Source organism: Eretmochelys imbricata, chromosome 1 (assembly GCF_965152235.1).
Source record: "Eretmochelys imbricata isolate rEreImb1 chromosome 1, rEreImb1.hap1, whole genome shotgun sequence".
Taxonomy (NCBI): domain Eukaryota; kingdom Metazoa; phylum Chordata; order Testudines; family Cheloniidae; genus Eretmochelys; species Eretmochelys imbricata.
The window spans coordinates 272,201,984-272,221,262 of NC_135572.1; the positions used below are offsets into that span (position 1 = coordinate 272,201,984).

At 45.6% G+C, this 19,279-nt stretch overlaps 1 protein-coding gene and 1 non-coding gene across 2 annotated transcripts; one reads left to right on the top strand and one right to left on the bottom strand.

The window, feature by feature from the left end:
• Positions 1–9,335, bottom strand: ARHGDIB (Rho GDP dissociation inhibitor beta). Its single transcript, XM_077831533.1, has 6 exons — positions 9,263–9,335; positions 5,038–5,226; positions 4,297–4,380; positions 3,114–3,190; positions 1,362–1,425; positions 1–782 (listed from the first exon to the last, which is right to left on the bottom strand). The coding sequence occupies exons 2-6, from the start codon at positions 5,213–5,215 to the stop codon at positions 583–585; spliced, it is 603 nt and encodes a 200-aa protein (XP_077687659.1). The 5' UTR covers positions 5,216–5,226; positions 9,263–9,335; the 3' UTR covers positions 1–582.
• A 9,498-nt stretch (positions 9,336–18,833) lies between these two features.
• On the top strand, positions 18,834–18,935 carry LOC144259775 (U6 spliceosomal RNA). Its single transcript, XR_013344910.1, has one exon. It is a non-coding gene; the product is annotated as a U6 spliceosomal RNA (small nuclear RNA).
• Positions 18,936–19,279: the final 344 nt, after the last annotated feature.

The following is a 19,279-nucleotide window of genomic DNA, read 5'->3' on the forward strand; positions in this document are numbered from 1 at the left end:
TCAGAAGGGAAGAAAGAAACTGACTTTATTCTTGGGACACTGGTGTCTTTACAAGTCATGGCAGCTAATTGAGTCTCCTTGACTGCTTTTGCCTTCAAAGGCAGGACTATGATTTGGGCACCACACCAGGATAAGAAGACCATAATGGGAACAGCCATTTACAGTGAGCACAAGGCAGAAATAACACCGTGGAGGACCATTTAGGGGGGCAATTCGCCCTGCCATGAGAGTTGTAGAGCTGGCAAGATGATTGTGTTCCCTCAAAAAGGCACTTCAGAGACCTGATTTGGAGCAAAAGAGGGACCAGAAGGGAGAGGGATTCTTCCCAATTTAGCCCCTCATATGTCACGACAGCTCTAGGTGGGTTATTTTCAATATAGCAGCGGGAAATGCAGAGGCTGTCCGTGGGCCTGTGCAAAGACCTGCTTTTAACAGAATCTCCTGTGGCAGGAAGGAACAAGGGTTAGGAGGGTTCTGGAACCCTTTTGTGGGGGGCAGCATGGTGTGCGGGTCCAGGGCGTGGCACTCCTGGTGACTAGTGCAGCAGGCAGGGGAAGGAGAGAGAAGGCAGCTTGAGTGAGCTCACTCTGTCCACTCCTTCTTAATGGACAGATTCCACTCCCAGGTGAGATGGTCATGCTTGTCATCATCAGTGAAGAAGGACTTGTTATGATAGGTGCCCCGAGCCAGCACGCCCTTGGGTGTTTCCTCAATAGGTGTCAGGAATTCGTACTCCTCCGGCCGTGGCCCATAGCTGCCAACCATGAACGTAGCTTTATCCACTAGGAGTAAACAATCCACAAGGGAAAAGCCCATGAGGAGGGAAGTAAACAAGGAGAGGAAAAGCTGGGTTCCCGAGTACGGATCACACAGGAACTGAGGCAGGCATGAGCGGGAGAGGGCAGAGGCAGGGGGCAGACAGACTCACTGAATGAAATGATGCGAGATTTTTTTGCAGAGTCTATATATAGAATCTATGTGTGGAATGAGGATCTCCCTCGGGATAGCCTGAGAAGGGCTGTGTGTGTACGAAAGGAAGAGGGCTCTTTATACGGTTAGAAGCTCTGTGGGGTAGCACAGAACAGGCTGTTTTTGCCTGTGTCTGTTTGAAGGCTCTGTATGGAATGGGAAATTCTGAGAGGGTGGCTTGGGCAGGATCTGTATATAATGGAAACCTGTGTGATGAGTGGTGTACACATGGCTGCCTGTGTCAGGGGAAGGCTCAGTGTAGGATGAGAGCCTTTGGAAGGGGCTCTTTGATCTGAGGGATATCTCTATAGGCTGGGAGAATTTGTGTGCAGGGTTGGGAGAGCATGGGGGGTTGGTGTGTTTAGGAGGAGAGGGGGTTCTCTCTTACTCACCCTTCACCCCCGTCCGGTAGGTGTGCTGCACATATTTCAGTCCGGACACAATGTCCCTATTTACCTGCAAGAGGAAGTGATCAGAGATGAGTCTAATGAGGAGGGTCTCAGTGCAATCTCTCCTGCTCTCCTCCCCTCAACCACACAGACATTCCTGTACCAGCTCCCCCCGCCACTACTCTCCTCCTTCCCTGTGCTGGACAGGGCGGGACAGGCCTCAGGGCCCAACATGGAGCAGACATTGCTGAGGGAAGCCCTGGCAGTTCTCAGTAGCCAGAGATGAGTTTTCACACAACCTGGATACTTCTGTTTCTCTAATGTGCATCAGAGTTCTTCCTCTCCTTGCCCAAGCCCCCAAGGTGGGGCGAGTTAACCAGTCTCTCAGGAGGCTCTGCAGAGACGATTGGGGGAAGGCTGAATGCAGGAGAAGCACAAGGTTCACAGCTGAGCATTCCCATGTTAAACCCCAGAACCAGCTGACTGGAGTCATGCATTCTGCACAAAGAGATGGGGAAAGTCTAGGGTAAGACTAACTGAGCTCACTCCCTCACCTCAAGGGCTGCAGGGGACTGGGATCACTGAAGGGGTGGGAAGCTCATTCCCAGGATATGGAGAGAGATGGTTCAACTAGTTAGTTAGCTAGTGTAGACACAGCCCCAGTAATCTCAATATTCTCCAGGAGAGTCACAGCCTGGCTGCATCCCCTGCTTCTCCCAGTCTGGACACAGTGCCTCACTGAAGCATTATTAAATCCGAAAACAACAGAACATGCTCCTTCACATCCCAGGGTTCAGTTTGCTGTGCCTACAGTGATCCCAATCCTGGCCAGCCCTGGGAGCCAGGGAGAGAGTTAAGATAACTAGTCTGGCCATAGCCTTATCCCATCAGCAAGGGTGGGAAATTTAAGGAAACATTTCCTAGCAAAAAGAAGACTGGGGTGTAACTCTTGGGGTGTCATTATCTCTAGGCCTGTGTGCAGTAGAGCTGCATGGAAATGGTGGAAAATTTGTCCACATTAACATTTTCAGTTTCTCAGTTCAGGAGGTTGAACATCTCTCAAATTTTGCTTTTCTGCAAAATGCAGCTACTTTTTTAACAAAAACTTGTAAAGATGAACGTGTCTGCTTTGCATGCCACCTTGCTCTTTGAACGCACCCCATTTTCAAAAGGAAGCACGTGGAAATGGCATGAAACTCTGTTGAAATTTTTGGCAATGTGAAGCCATTTGGGAGGGCATAACACAATGCAGAAAATCTCAGATTCTGTGTATTTTGTCTTGTGCTGCAACTATTTTACCCACTTCTAGGTGTTTGGGAAGCCCAGCAACTCTCAGCAGATCAGCTTCACAGGGCTTCATTGGAAGCTTTTTTTTCCAGCTTTGGTTTGTGTGGAATCAAATTTTGCTTTGGGTCCCAAAAACTGAAAGCAAAACTCAGTCACGGCTACTGAGTTTCACATAATGACATGTATGAACCATTTCCAAGCATGAATTTTGACTGGTTTCCATGCAACCTCCAGTTCACCACCTTAGTTTCATCAGGTTCACACAACAGGCTTACAAAGGTTAGCAAACCTTTAGGTGCATGTGGTCCAAGGTGATTTGTAACAATACCCCAAATCACTGGAGTTTTACATGGTTCAGAGCATCATTTCCAACATTTTGCTCAGCTCTGGTTATCTGTGATGACTGGCTGGTGACTGGAGCGTGCACTGAGCAACCTATGGGAAGGGACCAGAGAGAAAGTGACTCACCTTGAAGTGGATCTTAACTCTATATTCAACTCCTTCCTTTAGTACAAATGTCTCTTTCTTCAGTGCCGCAACGTCCCCTGTAGAGAGAGAATCAGACAGATAGATAGTACTGCCACAAAGAGAAGAAACCAGACTCTTCCAGGGAATGGATGTGCCCTTTCATCGGTTTTTCCTATAGCGCACCTGGGAAATGTGCATGCAGGTGTGTGTATATGCAAGCTTCTTTATGAATGTGCATACATACAGGTGCGTGCATATGCAAGTGTGTACGCAGGTATATGCATGCATAGACATATGTGCTCCTCTTCATACACAAAAATAGAGCATGCTTGTGTATATATATTCATGTGCACACTTGTGTGTGTGTGTGTGTGCACATGCATTCACAAGAGGCATGTGTGTGTGTGCGCAGATACACAAATGAGAGGCACACACGTGTGTGCAGATGTGTTTTGTCCTCCTGTTACTCCAGTGAACCAGGTACGTAGCATGGCCCTCTATGCACCACATGTTAGCTGTTTCGCTCATGTGGAGTCCCTGGTTCTAGTGAGAGGGAGTGGAGGCGGGGAGTGTCTCGGCTGGAAACTCAGATGGGCTGCACAGTGTGTGAAGATAAATGGCTTTGCAATGCTGTGCATGCATGCATGCTGGGGATTTCAGTTGAACAGGAAGTATCAATGCCTTGCCAGTCCTGACTTCCTCTCTCTGATAAGAAGCCCATATAAGGTGAAGCATGACTCTCTCACCATGTCCCCTGAAGCCGGAAGTGCAAGGTTGCTTGATACTCCAGTTTCAAAATGGCCTGTTACTCTAACATGTACCTATATCTTGTGCTGTTAGAAGCTAGCTGGGCAGAAACCAGAGCACACGCCTTTCCCTTTATACAAAGAACTATAAGACCTGCAATTCTTAGAGATTTCCAAGATCTTCTGCAGAGGAGTTGAAGATGGAGACCACAGACATATGTCTTTATTACTTCTAACCTTCTTTTTACTGTAATTGTACTTTAAATAAGAAACTAGGCCTGAGATCTCCATAGGGAATATTCCCCTAGGGTTTACCTCACTTTCCACAGCACCAACTTCAAATGGGAAACAGGGCTCTGGAATTATCCTTAGACTTAAAATTTGGGCTGGACCTCTGATCATTCCCATATGTGACAAAGAAAGAAGTCTTCACCTACCCATAAGGTCCATGGTGATTGGTCCTGGAGCAGTATCACATACCAGGGTGAGCCGTGTGACTACCACGTTGGGAGCTGTTGGGTCTGTAGGATTGGAAAGAGGAGGCCAATTGGCTTGCAAAATCAAAGTGGAGGGAGGGAGAGGAATTAAGGAATCCAGGGTCCCTTCCTCACCTCCCTGTCTAAAGAACGCTCTGTTATCTAATGTGGAATAATGACTGGGTCCTCTTAGGAAGACAGAACAATGCACCTTGCCCAATGGGAACCATTCCATAAGCCACATCCCACTACCCCTCTAGAAGAGACTGTCAGGAACATACCTTCCACCACATGACGCTGCCCCAGAAAGAACTAACCCGGGCATAGCTGCCACCTTGGGTCCATCCAGGCAGGATTCCCCCTTAGGCACATACCTGAGACCACAAAGCTCTTTCTCAGTAGGAACTCTCTCAGGCATGCATTCATGCCTCCACAAGCCTTCGCCCCATCCCAGACATCCCTAGCCACAGACCTGACACTATAGACCCTATCTCCATTTGAGTCCACCCACCCCAGTCAGGCACATATCTGGTAGCTTGCTCCCATACCCCAGCAAGAGCAATGCATATATGTACTGTACCCTCCCCATTGGGGACAACCTCAATCCTTCCCCACAATGCATTCCACCATTGTGTCCTCCCACAACCAGGATTGGACATACACTGTATTTCTCTGTGAGCCTTTTCCATCAGAGATCCATACCTGCCACCACAGGCCCATCCCCCAGCAGGGATTTCTTGTACTTAGCGAGGCTTTCATCATCCTTGTCCAGCTCCTGCAGCTCCTGAAGCGATTTCTGGGGTGGGGGCTTGTAGTTGATTTTGCCATCCACATCATCCTCCTCTTCCTCTACATGTAGGTCTGGGGTTTTCTCAGTCATGGTCTCTTGGCCTGAGGAGGGCAATACAGCCAGTCAGTGGCAGAACAAAGCAGGTGGGTACAGCCGGGGGGGGGTGAGGGGGTATTTGTTCTCTGGAGAAAGCAACTCAGTCTCCAGGGTTGTCAGTCAGACACCTGGCACCATAGGTACTGGAACTAGGGGTGCTCACGGTGCTGCAGCACCCAGTGGCTTGAAGTGGTGTCTATCATATACAGGGTTCACAGTTTGGTTCAGTGGCTCTCAGGACCTCCACTATACAAATTGTCCGAGCACTGCTGCCTTGCATCAGCACCACATTCAATGTCGTAACCTAATGCCAAAGCAAAATGCTCAGAAATCTGATGCTTGAGGGTTGAATTAGTCTGTTGTTGCTGTTTTTGTATTTTCAGTTAGACATGCTTCCCCCCTTGTCTTTCTTTCTTGTTCCGCCCCCCGCCCCCCTGCTCTTTGTGAGGCCTCCAGGAGTGACAAAAACAACTTAGACTGAAACAATGACAATTTGCAACAAGCCACCTTGTGCAACCCTAGCACAGGACTACAATAACTTGGGCAAGCAGCCTCAGCACTGATCAATGAGTTCACATTAAAAGTGACTGTCACATATAGAAGCATGGAGGGAAATAAAAGTCATTAAGGAAAAGGTTTAATTTTCCTGCTTCTAATGGGCTATAAATAACACTTAGAAACGCAGAATTTACAAGGAGGTAAAATACCTGATAATGACTCTCTTAACTGAACAGATTAAATAAACCCTCTTTGCTCAAGAAAATGAATCCTATTAAATACAGCTGCACATGCCCCAGACTTTCTCTGCTGCACACCCTTGAAAATAGCTCACTTCATGCAATGACAGGGTCCACTTCCTGTGTAGGAAGGAAATGTGTGGTCTGTTCCTATGACAATACTTGCCCCAGCTGCAGACCTGCTCTGAGCAGTAGCATTTCAACCATAAGACATCTCCGAAGTGAGAGGAAGTGAGAACTAAAGTCAATGAGCAGTTGTCTCAGCGCGAGCTTAGACAGGAGCTGCTCAGTGGACTTCCTCTTCCATGAAGACAACGGCAGGTTCTTTCCCCACGGAATCCTGGGATTATCCCAGACTTCCAGAGACACTTCTGCAGTTAGTATAAATCAGTGCAGCTGCACTGAGGTCACCAGTTGGAAGAATGAACCTGCTCTGGTGGCTGCACAGAAAGAAGTAAAGAGAGACAGAAAAAAACGGAGGGAGGATGAGGAGATAGGTGGATGGATGGAGAATGGATGGCCAAAAGGAGAGAATGAAGTAGAGTAGGGGATAAATGGCCAGAATAAGGAAGGAAAGGTTGAGCGGTTGAGTAGATAGGACTGTAGGTTCTGCCTTAATGAATCAGATGACTGGTCCATCTAGTCTGGTATATGGTAGTGGCCAATTTTTGATGCTTCTGAGAAAGGTTTAAAAAACCCCAGCCACAATGCCATAGCCAATGGTGGATACTGCACATCAACCAAATCATTCTTTGCTGTGTGACAGTTTTGTTTGATTTGTTCTATATATAGTGGACATTCATTTTAGTGACTGACCGTTCATTCTTGTGTCATGGGACAGTATGAAAAGGGGGAATTGATACACTTCCACTTTACCCTTAGTTATTTTAAATTTCTCAATCAATTTCCCTCTAATTCTTCTCTCTAGGTAGGTAACCCTAATGTTTGCCCACTCACACAACGGATATGTTGATGATAATGACATATTTCACTTGGTCATCAAAAAAACTTAAATTAAATTAAAATGACTCTCCCGGGATGAGTTTGTGAATAGAACTGTGCAAGGCTGAGTCACACCCAGCTTGGCAGCTTCAGACACTATCCCAGTCCTGGTGAGACTGATGGAAAAACTCCAGGAGGAGCATGTTAGCAGATGCCTTTGGTGGCGTAAAGGTGATAGATACATAGACTGACTAACGAGCCAAGGAACAGACAGATTTGGTCATGCCTTCCAAAGGATAATACATATTCTATGAAACTGCATTACAATTAAATCCTTCAGTGAGTCTGGCACTAATGTGGAGAAGTCAGTGGTGAGAAAAGGAAATCTGAGACAGCCCTACGGATGAGGAGAAAGCTCAGATCTTCCAATTGGTGATTCATTGCAACTGCACTGATTTACACCAACTGAAAAATTGGTTCAGGGAGTCTGCATTCCATGGCAAAAGAACCTGAGATTGTCCTCATGAAAGAGGAAATCCAGGTCTGTCCCAGGACCCTATGGGAAAAAATCTGATTGATCCCCCAGCTTCAGAATGAATAATGCAGGATGAAGTCCTGAAACTGTCAATCATTCCCTGCACCATCTTGTCCGCCTGCCCTCCCCACTCCTCACTCCCTCCATGAGGATCTTTATGATTTATGATAGAGGGAGACACAGAGGGAGAAGGAGAAAAAGTCATTGATAGAGGGAAAGGGAGGGAGGTGGAGAATAGAGATTTTGTCCTAGAATTTCTGATTACTCCCCTTCCCTAAGATCTTCCTCCTGCTTTGCCCGGGGCTGAGGAACTTTTCCATCAGAACTAGTGCAGAGGACTCCCCTTCTCAGGAATTCCTTTGGGTGCCCTAAACCTCCCAGAGATCTTAGCAACCCACCTGGGCAAACTGGAATGGAAGACTACCTGATTACCTGAGTGAGCCAAAGGGATAGGGCTCTGGCTAGTCCCTCCTGGCTCATTCGTATGCCTACGCTGCTGATCCCTACTACATGGAGTAGGTCAGACCCACGCCTGAGTTTTACTTCTAGGGTTCAAGAACCCAATCCTGCTTTGTACAAAACTCCCATTAACTTCAGTGGAAAAGGATGGGCCTTCTGTGCATATGTGTCCTCACTCACTACTGTCATCTACAAAATGGAACACATCAGAGCTTCTCCTGGACACCTCAGTTTCCTCCACCTTGTTTGTTAGTGCACACGGGTGTGGTTTGCCTCACTGGCCCAACAGGAAGGGCGATGCCCCTGGGGCTCTTCTGATATATTGTCTACATACTAAATGGCCACTTTTACAATGAAAAAATAAAATTAACCCTTAAAACACTTTTGGAAAGAAATTAACGATTTGTTTCCTATCACGAATGCTTTCTCTTTCCCTACCCACTCCCACAGATTCTTCGGCCCTCCCTGTGCCCCTGCCCTGCCCCTCGAGACCTCCCTCTCTTCACGCACTAGATTTCAAATTGTGTCTGTGAGGCCCGGGGGCTCGTCTCTGGCCATGGGGGAGAAACAATGGGCCAGAATTAGGGAGCCCCTGCCAGAAAGTGACAGCTTCAAAAGGCAAAGAGCAAAAACACCATAATCATTGGTGCCAGCCACCCACTCTGGCAGAGTCCCAGGGCTGAACGGGCAGGGGAGGTTGAAGCTTCAGACGTGCTCGCTGTAGGTCAGAGGGAGGCATGCTGACAGGAGGCAGCAGGCAGAGAAAGACCTTACTGCCACTCCCTGTGCTGTATGGTATCTGCCCTGGGCATAAATAGGGGGCACCAGCCATTTTACCAGTGCTTCTTAAGAGCATCAAACTCACGTACAACGTAACCCCCAAATATAGGGCTTATCTACGCAACCATGAGGATTTGGCAGAGGGAATGCAATGGAATTTTCCATGATGCAGGGTAAACTACTTCCTCTCCCAGCCCCACCCTTCAGGGATGAAAGGTAAAATACCCCCCTGCCTGAGCAGGCCTCTTGAGAAAGCAAAGCATAGCGTTATTTACCAAGGGAGCCTGGGCAGGAGACAACTCCCAGCCCCCTCGAACCCTTCACGAGCATTTCCCAGGCTCACTGACAGCGCAGTGCAGAGCTGAACTCCGGCTGCCCAGTCATCTCCCCTTTCCCCTCACTGCTGTCTAACTTCCCTTTTCTGGGGCAGCCAGGACCGTCCTCTTTGCATTTCAGACCCTTCCCTATTGTCGAGCTGTGCAAATCAATCCTCCCTCCGCCACAGGGAACAGGCTCAAACTGTGGTAGCAGAGTGAAAAGGCTCTTTTCCAGCTCCCCCTCCCCCGAGTTATCTGCATTTATACTCACTGGCTGGCGTCTGCGTCCGGGGACCCTCTCTGCTATCTGCGCTCAGTTTTGAGCTTTGGCCGTTAGAGCAGGAAGGAAGTTGAAGGGGGGGAAGCGCCCACACTTGAAGAGGAAGCCCTGAGCTAGCTGCAGAGTCACTGCTCATGCTGCAGTGCTCACTTTATCTGGATCCTCCTACATCTTGATCAACGGGGTCTGAGTAGCATCCTTTCCCACAAACAGCCTGTGTGTGTGTGTGTGTGTGTGTATGTCACTGTGTGCTTGCATGGGTTTGGCTGTGGGTGTTTTGTATATTACTGTGTACCGTACCTCTTTGTCCGTGCCTGAAAGTCTGTGTGGATATGGGAATATATTGTTGCATGCATTTGTGCTCAGACGTGGGTGCGTGTACTGCAGTCCTGATTCTTCTCTCGCATTCGTTTTCCGCTGGTGTAGCTCCACTGATTTCAACAGGGTTATTCCTGGTGTGTGGGGGGGAAGAGGGTGTAGATATAGGTGTGCATTACAGAGGCACCCCCATCTTCCCCAAATTTAAGGTGTGTTTAGTTTTCCACTTAAAGCAGGGTGTGAATCCCTAAATTAAGCATGGTAACTCACAGGAATCAATTATCCTCAAACACCAACAACCTCGAGAAGGAGAAATTTTGATTTTCTATGTGCTTTTCATGCTCTTTAGAGCCTGCTTTTCAGACATGTAGCAGTTTTAAAACCATTTCCTCTTTGAAATGTCAGTAGAGATTCTTTCTCTTCCAACACAGAACATCCTCACCAAATGCACATCTAATGCCTCACAATCACACAGAACATCCTCACCAAGTGTTAGTCTGTATTTGCAAAAAGAAAAGGAGGACTTGTGGCACCTTAGAGACTAACCAATTTATTTGAGCATAAGTGAGCTGTAGCTCACGAAAGCTCATGCTCAAATAAATTGGTTAGTCTCTAAGGTGCCACAAGTCCTCCTTTTCTCCTCACCAAGTGCACATCTAATGCCTCACAGTCACACTCAGATGCCAGGTTTCAGAGTAACAGCCGTGTTAGTCTGTATTCGCAAAAAGAAAAGGAGGACTTGTGGCACCTTAGAGACTAACCAATTTATTTGAGCATGAGCTTTCGTGAGCCACAGCTCACTTCATCAGATGCCAAACTTTCCTCCGACCTCATACTTTTCCAGATACAAATACAGTAACACATTAAAGACCTAACCCCTCCAGGTATGTTCACAGGCACACACCTTAGAATGCTCAAGAATCGATGGGGGAGGGGTGGGTGTGTAGGCACCACTAGGTAGGTTTTATAGTCCATCCAGCTGAGATTAGAAAGAGTTATTGTTTCTGTTTCAGTGTGATTGTTTGAGTGTGATTGTGAAGAATTGGATGTGTGTTGGGTGATTCTGTGTGTTGGAACTGAAAGCATGTTTGTTGTAGAACCACAATCTGAGGGCCAAATTCTTCTCTCAGTTACACTGGTGCAAATCTGGAGTAAATCCGCTGATTTTGATTTACTCCAGATTGACATGGGAGTAGCAGAACAGAATTAGGACCTGTGAGTAAACAGATCATGCAAAAGCATGTGAGTTGAGGCTGTTGTGAAATGGGGGAGGGATAGCTTAGTGGTTTGACCATTGGCTTGCTAAACCCAGAGTTGTAAATTCAATCCTTGAGGGGGCCACTTAGGGATCTGGGGAAAAAATTGGGGATTGGTCCTGCTTTGAGCAGGGGGTTGGACTAGATGACCTCCTGAGGTCCCTTCCAACTCTATGATTCTATGAAAGTAAATGTCACAGGTGGAGATTTTTAATGATTGTGTGGAAAGGAGATGTACCTGAGCAACTTTAAGTGAATGGAGTTTTGTTGTTGCTTTTTTGGGGGTTGGGGTGGGAGGGAAACATACAAATCTGTGTGTATATGCATGTTTGTGTATTTAAGTGTGCAAGTGTGTGTAGATACCAAGATGTACGTATGAGTGTATATAGCTATAGGAGTGTGCACAGGTGCATGTAGGAAGGGGTGCATGTAGCTGTGTGTTTTATAGGTATGCGTGTATAATGTACATATGATATTGTATGTGCAAGAATGTGTTTGTGTATAGCCATGGATGTAGGAGTATGTATGATGTGGCCTATTGGATAGAATGCTGGAATGGGATTCAGCCAGCCTGTAGCGGCACAGGGAGGTGAAGTGACCTGTGACTTCGGGCCAGTCATGTCACCGCTCCGTGCCTCAGTTTCCCCAACTGTAAAATGGGAGATGATAAATCTTAGCTCCTTTGTAGATCCTTTGGGATGCAGGAGTCATGTACAGCTCAGACAATGGAACCTACCTAGCAGTGCCCACGCACCCACCCCTCCCCCATCTGTTCTTGAACATTCTAGAGTGTGTCACACCCTGATCAGCTTAGTTCTGAGAGAAACTGTGATAAGGAGGGTCATGCCTAGTGGTCAGAGTTGGAATCAAGAGTCCAGGGTAGAGTTAGAGTGAAAGCATGGATGGAGAAAGAACAGGCTAAGGCTTGGGGAGTCTTGTCACTGTCAGTCAAAAATGAGTTCCAAGCCCTACAGAGACACTGAGCAGACTGAGAGGCTCTTTCTTTTTGAGAGGCTTATATACCTGGTCTGGAAGTCACATGGCCAGTTCCTAGCTTGTGGATTGGCTGGAGCCTAGCGCAGGAGTGACTCATCACCTTACAAGTTCCTTCCAACCACCAGCTGCAACAGACCAGGAGCAAATCTGGAAAGAAGATCCTGAACATAAGAATGGCTATACTGTGTCAGACCCAGGGTCCATCCAGCCCAGTATCCTGTCTACCGACAGTGGCCAATGCCAGGTGTCCCAGAGGGAGTGAATCTGACAGGTAATGATCAAGTGATCTCTCTCCTGCCATTCATCTCCACGCTCTGACAAACAGAGGCTAGGGACACCATTCCTTACACATCCTGGCTAATAGCCATTAATGGACTTAACCCCCATGAATTTATTCAGTTCTCTTTTAAACCCTGTTATAGTCCTAGCCTTCACAACCTCTTCAGGCAAGGAGTTCCACAGGTTGACTGTGTGCTGAGTGAAGAAGAACTTCCTTTTATTTGTTTTAAACCCGCTGCCCATTAATTTTATTTGGTGGCCCCTAGTTCTTATATTATGGGAATAAGTAAATAACTTTTCCTTATTCACTTTCTCCACACCACTCATGATTTTATATACCTCTATCATATCCCCCCTTAGTCTCCTCTTTTCCAAGCTGAAAAGTCCTAGCCTCTTTAATCTCTCCTCATATGGGACCCATTCCAAACCCCTAACCATTTTAGATGCCCTTTTCTGAACCTTTTCTAAGGCCAGTATATCTTTTTTTGAGATGAGGGGACCACATCTGTACGCAGTATTCAAGATGTGGGCGTACCATGGATTTATTATATAAGGGCAATAAGATATTCTCTGTCTTATTCTCTATCCCTTTTTTAATTATTCCTAACATCCCATTTGCTTTTTTGACTGTCGCTGCACACTGGGTGGACGTCTTCAGAGAACTATCTACGATGACTCCAAGATCTTTCTCCTGATTAGTTGTAGCTAAATTAGCCCCCATCATATTGTATGCTCTTTAGACAGAGCCTCTAGTTGTTGGTTTAGTCAGTTTAGGTATTGTTTTAGGTTTGATGCTTAACTTAAAAAGTTAAAGGTTTTAATGCTAGTTATCTTTGGCCAAGGGCCAAGAGACCAGGTTTGACATGAGGCATATCATGTCTGATGGTATTCCCGGCATTGAAGGCACACACTCAGTGCCTCACTTGTCTTGACTATAAAGAAGCCCTGAAATACTAAACACATCAACAGGAGGGGGTGGTCAAACTTCAAAATGTCAGAGTCTGAGTTTGGATCAGAGAAGTATCCAGAAGTTTGACCGTTTCTTACTAGTTTAGCCAAATCTTTAAAGGCACCTTCCTAAACCACACGACCTTTGCCCCCTAAGGCCAAGTGTTCTAAAATCTAAAATCAGTCAAGTAGCAAAAATCATGAGATTGGGCTAAAAATCATAAGAGTTTTTAAAAATAAAAAATAAATGTGGGGTTCTTTCTAATTGCCATCTGGTCCTGGAGCCTTTAGGGTTCATGTTTTCAAGCTAGAAACTTAGTAATTAAGAAAAATGCTGAGGTTCTCATATCATCACAGGAATCCAGGAGCTTTAAGGAATAAAACCCTAATATTGTGATAAAAGCAGGAGAGTCAGCAACACTCCCCTTCCAAACCTCCTACAGTCCTGGGCTTCCGTCTATTTGAGGGTTTTTTTCCCAGCGGGTCAGGGTGAACTTCTGCGCATCTCACAGACTTTTAACATCTTCAGGAGGCTCTCATGATGTTTGGAAGAGCTGAGAAGTAAACCCATGCACTCCTTCTAACACCATCCTGCTTTATCTTTTTGGAGGAGGCAGCCTTCCTATCCACCCCTTTAGTTAGCTGCAGAATTGGAAACACTCATTTGAATCTCACTAAAGCTGCACATTAGCCTTTCAGTGCATGCAAATCTGTCTCATCCCCAAAGTACAAACACCATGCAACAATCCCTGTTCTCTAAAATTGTAGAGGAGGGCAGGAGGCGTAAAAGATCAATCAAACTCTCCCCAGTACACCACTCATCATTTTGAGAGACCCTAGAACATAATTAAGTATTGACTAGCCCTCTTGGGAAGAAGAGATTTCTGTGACTGTAATGGAAGGGGTAGAGGATCATGTGATGGTTAGATCTCCCAGTGACCATTGGGTTATCTCTCCCACTGAAACCAGGAAGGCCAAACCCTTATCAATACATTTCAGAATCTCACCAAAAATAAAAGAGAGAGAGAAAGAGAGGATCCAAGTGGTGTGGTGGTTTATATTCAGGGTTTGTCTCTGGAGTTCTTAATTTTTGGAATCAGTGTATTCACTTCTAATCAACAGGCAATAGACAACATATTGTAGGTAACTACATTTTGCTGTCCTGAGTTCAGTTGGATATAGTGTCCTCTTCATTTTGTGTCTGAAATTTTGCAGAATGTTGCTGTATGCTGTTTAATGCCTTTGGTATATTCCACCCCAGAGGTAGCTGCATTTCAGCAAGGGATGAAGTGATCTTTGTATTCTGCCAGTTGCAACTGGTGACCACCAGATTTAGTTAACACTGCAGACCAATTTCTGTCATAACCTTTTGTTTTCACATGCTTGTAAGTTTCCAAAACATTCATCTTTGAGGCGAAATTTTCTAGTTATGGGCTCTGACACAAGGTGATTGAAGTTGGAGCAGAGATTCCAGCATTTTTTAATGATGAGAAGTTATAAAGCCTATGTTTTTCCTAGTGCAAACAATGTTTAATGTAGAGATGTTTGAGTGAGGGGTATAAATGTGCACTTGTATAGAACTTTACAAGTATTATTATTTAATTAGACTTCACTCTACTCTGTATAATTTCCTCTGGTCCTGCACCTACATCATTAACTGTGCCAGCCGTACAAGTGACTGATCTTTTCTGGGAGGAATTCACAGTTGTGTTGCAGCAACCTTATGCCAGTAGAGCTGATGCAAAGTAGTTGTAAGTCTCACCCCGAGGCTTCCCCAGAAAGATAAAACAGTTGTCATTTATTCATAAAAAGCTACAAAATCTTAACTTCAATGGTGTCACCCTCGGCAGTATGGCGGGGGGACTCACTGCCCTCCTCCCCAGGCTCCCAGTTCCAGGTCCTCTGGTTGGTGGAAATGTTGATAATACTGCACAATGTTGTCAAAAATGCGCATCATTCAAAGGCCCTTTCTCCCACGAACGCAATGGTACCAAATATGACAAACCTAGAACACTTATATAGATAACTATTCAAGAAAATGTTGAAAAATCAACTTTTTAAAATTATACTTTAACACAGGCATGACAAACATGCATCCCTCACCAAGTTACATTGTAGCCCTTGATTGACAGTACTGTGTTACCGGCTAATGCTCAGAACATGATACCTGGTTACATAGGCACCAACTCCGTGGGTGCTCATGTCCTGGTCATGTCCAGATCTTAGTATGATGTTGATCTACATGAGACTTTGGGAAAGTCCGAGTTCTCCAAGGTATCATGATTGATGTTCGAATGCTATGGAACAATGCATGTGTGCCAGGTGAAAAGCAAACTAATGCACATCTTGTATGGTCCTCCTAAGCCAGGACCTACTGACAATGTAACCGGCACATTATGTCGGCAGGGGCCTTTCAGCAGAGCAATCATAGATGGTATGACTCAGGTACAAGTTCTTGGCAAACCAGAACCTGTTAACACCTGCTGAGATTGGGCTGAATACTTCAGTATGAGGTCACGGAGAAAATACTGGACCTATGATGAAATCCACCTAGTGTCTGACATGTATGCAGAAAAATCAATTAAAAATATTACCAGAAAGAAGAGCCTCCATGCTATTGCACCTGTGTAATACAAATTCACTGACTCCATGAACATCTCCAGTGCCACAATGAAATGCTGCTATCTCATATTCACACGAAGGATGAGTTAAATGCATATCTTGCAGGAAAAACACTCCAGCATGTGAAGAATTGCTTGAAGAATTTGGTTGTCACATGGTATAATCAAGCTGCTGCCTCTCACTATTCAGTGGAGTTTCTTTGTAGTTCCCATGAGGAGGCTGACACTAATATAATCTTGCATGCTATCAATGCCACAAATGCTACTAAACTTTGGATATTTGCACAAGACACAGATGTTTTAGTGCTCACTGTGAGATGCTACCCAAGACTTCAGCAAGATTTTGTTTTTGTGCCTCCTGCTGGGGAACAGAATTGCTCTATATCCATCAGAGATGTGTTCCTATAATTTGAACCATTAAAAGATGCCATCCTGAAAGATTTCCATGCCATTTCCGAATGTGACACTACTGGACAATTGGCTGGAAACATCAAATTATCTTACTGGAAGGCATTTGATTCAGCCACCAAAGACTCCTTCCTCGCTCTGAAGATGCTTGGAACAGCTGGAGGCATTCATATGCCAAGTTTAGTATTTGAAGACCATCATTGTGACATTTGCTGAGCTACATAAGTGGATGTTTTCCAAGAAGCAGACAAACAGAGAAAAAATGCCACTGACAAAGGATGCATTTACATCTGTTATCAGGAAGGCAAATTACCAGGCAATGGAATGGCCTCAGGATGATTAAGTGCATCTGTCATAAATATAAAGGGAAGGGTAAACACCTTTAAAATCCCTCCTGGCCAGAGGAAAAACCCTTTCACCTGTAAAGGGTTAAGAAGCTAAGACAACCTCGCTGGCACCTGACCAAAATGACCAATGAGGAGACAAGATACTTTCAAAAGCTGGGGGGAAGGAGAAACAAAGCCTCTCTCTCTCTTTCTTTCTTTCTCTCTCTCTCTCTTTCTCTCTCGTCTGTGTGATGCTTTTGCGGGGGACAGAACAGGAATGGAGTCTTAGAATTTAGTAAGTAATCTAGCTAGATACGCGTTAGATTCTGATTCCTTTAAATGGCTGAGAAAATAAGCTGTGCTGAATGGAATGTAGATTCCTGTTTTTGTGTCTTTTTGTAACTTAAGGTTTTGCCTAGAGGGATTCTCTATGCTTTGAATCTAATTACCCTGTAAGGTATTTACCATCCTGATTTTACAGAGGTGATTCTTTTGACTTTTTCTTCTATTGAAATTCTTTTTAGGAATCTGAATGCTTTTTTCATTGTTCTTAAGATCCAAGGGTTTGGGTCTGTGTTCACCTATGCAAATTGGTGAGGATTTTTATCAAACCTTCCCCAGGAAAGGGGGTGTAAGATTTGGGAGGATTTTGGGGGTAAAGACGTTTCCAAACGGGCTCTTTCCCAATTATATCCCTGTTAGATGTTTAGTGGTGACAGCAAAAGTCCAAGGGCAGAAGGTAAAATAGTTTATACCTTGGGGAAGTTTTAACCTAAGCTGGTAAAAATAAGCTTAGGAGGTTTTCATGCAAGACCCCACATCTGTACCCTAAAGTTCAGAGTGGGGAAGGAACCTTGACAACATCCAAAACTACTCTCCTTTATCGGGCTTAGATGGATCTTGGAGAATGGACTGATCACACCAGTTATGTTTGAAATACCACACGCTCTGGAATCAATCCTTCCGCTAATCGATGGTCATGTGCAAAGACCAGATGCTCACCACCCTGCAAATGTTTGGCCATCAGCCTATCACTTATGGAGATGTATGAGTGTGGAACGGATGAGGATTAGTGTGACAATGCATCTAGCAGTGGTGCCCTAGACAGAGACAACACTGATGATGACTCCGATGAATGAACGCTTTAAGTCTTTTTTTATGTAAGCAATGCATCCTGGTGTTAAAGTGTAATTACCACAACTTTGCCTTTTAAACATTTTCTCCAATATATATCTACATAATTGTTCTAGGTTTGCCTTGTTTGGTAACTGAGTTTGGGTGGGGTGGGGAAAGGGCTTTCGAATGATACCCAACTCGCCCTATTTCCGATGCATTATATTATCAAAATTTCTACCAAGCGGAGGCGCAGGAGCTGGGAGCCGAGGATAGTGAGTCCCTCCTGTGACGCTACCAAGGGTGACACCACTGAAATGATGAGTCTGTGGATTTTTATGAATCAGATGACACCTCCCTGACCCTTCCATCACTGACCTGCCCACGCAATGAAATTTGACTATATTAGGCTCCTAGGCTAGAGTAGGAAGCCTCCCTTCTAAATGCAGAAATCCCCCCTGCCCCAATGAAATTTACAGTATCTCTTGGAAACTGTCTCTATGGTAAGCTAGTGACGTACTTTGGAATTCTATGGGAAGAAAGTTGCAAAATAAATGTAGAGCAACTTCAGTGGGATTGACAGGAGAATTTGGCCCAGTAACTGAAATTGTATAAATGCATGTATGCTATACAAGTCCCCAGCCTGCCTGAGGAATCATTTAAAAGCATAAATCCTGTTGAAGTTATTGCTACTCACAGGAACTTACAACATATTTTCCCCATTGTTACACTACTTCACTCTACTAGTACACTAGTTTATGTGGCAAGTGAAAGTGACAGAGATGTGAATACATACCTTGGTATGGGTGCAGATGTGCACAGTGTGAGAGCCTCTGTATAGATAGGAATGGGTGTGTGTTTAACATGCCTCAGCACTACATGTGGTAGGCTGAAGGTCACAGAGCATGTGTTTAGCAAAGATGGGAGGGGACACACATGGAATGGTCCAGACACACAGCAGGGGCCTTCATGGGTTTCCGTAATTCCTGACCCATATTACTGTAGAAGGTTTCCTGTGGAAGTAGGTTCCTGAAATTCATTCAGAGGGATGAGACTGCAGGTGTTTTCCAGGTTGGGTGGCACGGAATCGGTCAGGTGGGAACCTGAGCCCAGGGGAACGTGATGGAGTGCTCTGCCTGAGGCGGGAGGGGGGGGGCGGGGGAGAGATTGGAGACTTAACGCCCAATTAAGCAGCTTTTAAGCCAGCTAAAGTGCTAATCGCATAACTCCAGTCCGCAGTTCAAAGGTGAGGAAGGAAGACACAGGAACCCTGGGCAACTGCTGCTGCCTCTCCCACTTGCTTCGGCAGCACATATACTAAAATCGGACTGATACAAAGAAGATTAGCATGGCCCCTGCGCAAGGATACACGCAAATTCATGAAGCATTCCACCTATCAAACACACAAAGGGGGCAAGGCTGGGGGAGAGGGTGTTGGTGAAATGAGAGGGTGGTTCAGGCAGGGAGAAAGAGACTGAAAGGTAGAAAGTGGCGGGAGGGGGCAGCTGGAAGAAAAGGGAAAATAGGGACCTGGGTGGGGACACAGAGAAGGGGCAGAGTGGAGTGAGCCAGAAGGATTGAAAAACAGTCTGGTAAAGGAAAGAGGGGTCAAAGACTGCAAGTATGTCTACACTGCAAAATGGGTGTGCTCTTAATGCAGGTTAGCTAAATCAGGTTCAAATGGCAGCAAAGACACAGCAAGCCCCCCAGCCCACAGAGGTAGACTCGTGCTAGTGGTGCTCA

What these genes read in the sequence shown, in the direction of transcription:
- ARHGDIB (XM_077831533.1), bottom strand. Translation starts at nt 5,215, where the DNA reads ATGACTGAGAAAACCCCAGACCTACATGTAGAGGAAGAGGAGGATGAT. An exon ending in GAGTTAAGATCCACTTCAAG is followed by an intron (nt 1,426 to 3,113) that starts GTGAGTCACTTT and finishes TTCCTCTTGCAG; the next exon opens with GTAAATAGGGACATTGTGTC. An exon ending in CTACCGGACGGGGGTGAAGG is followed by an intron (nt 783 to 1,361) that starts GTGAGTAAGAGA and finishes GTTTACTCCTAG; the next exon opens with TGGATAAAGCTACGTTCATG.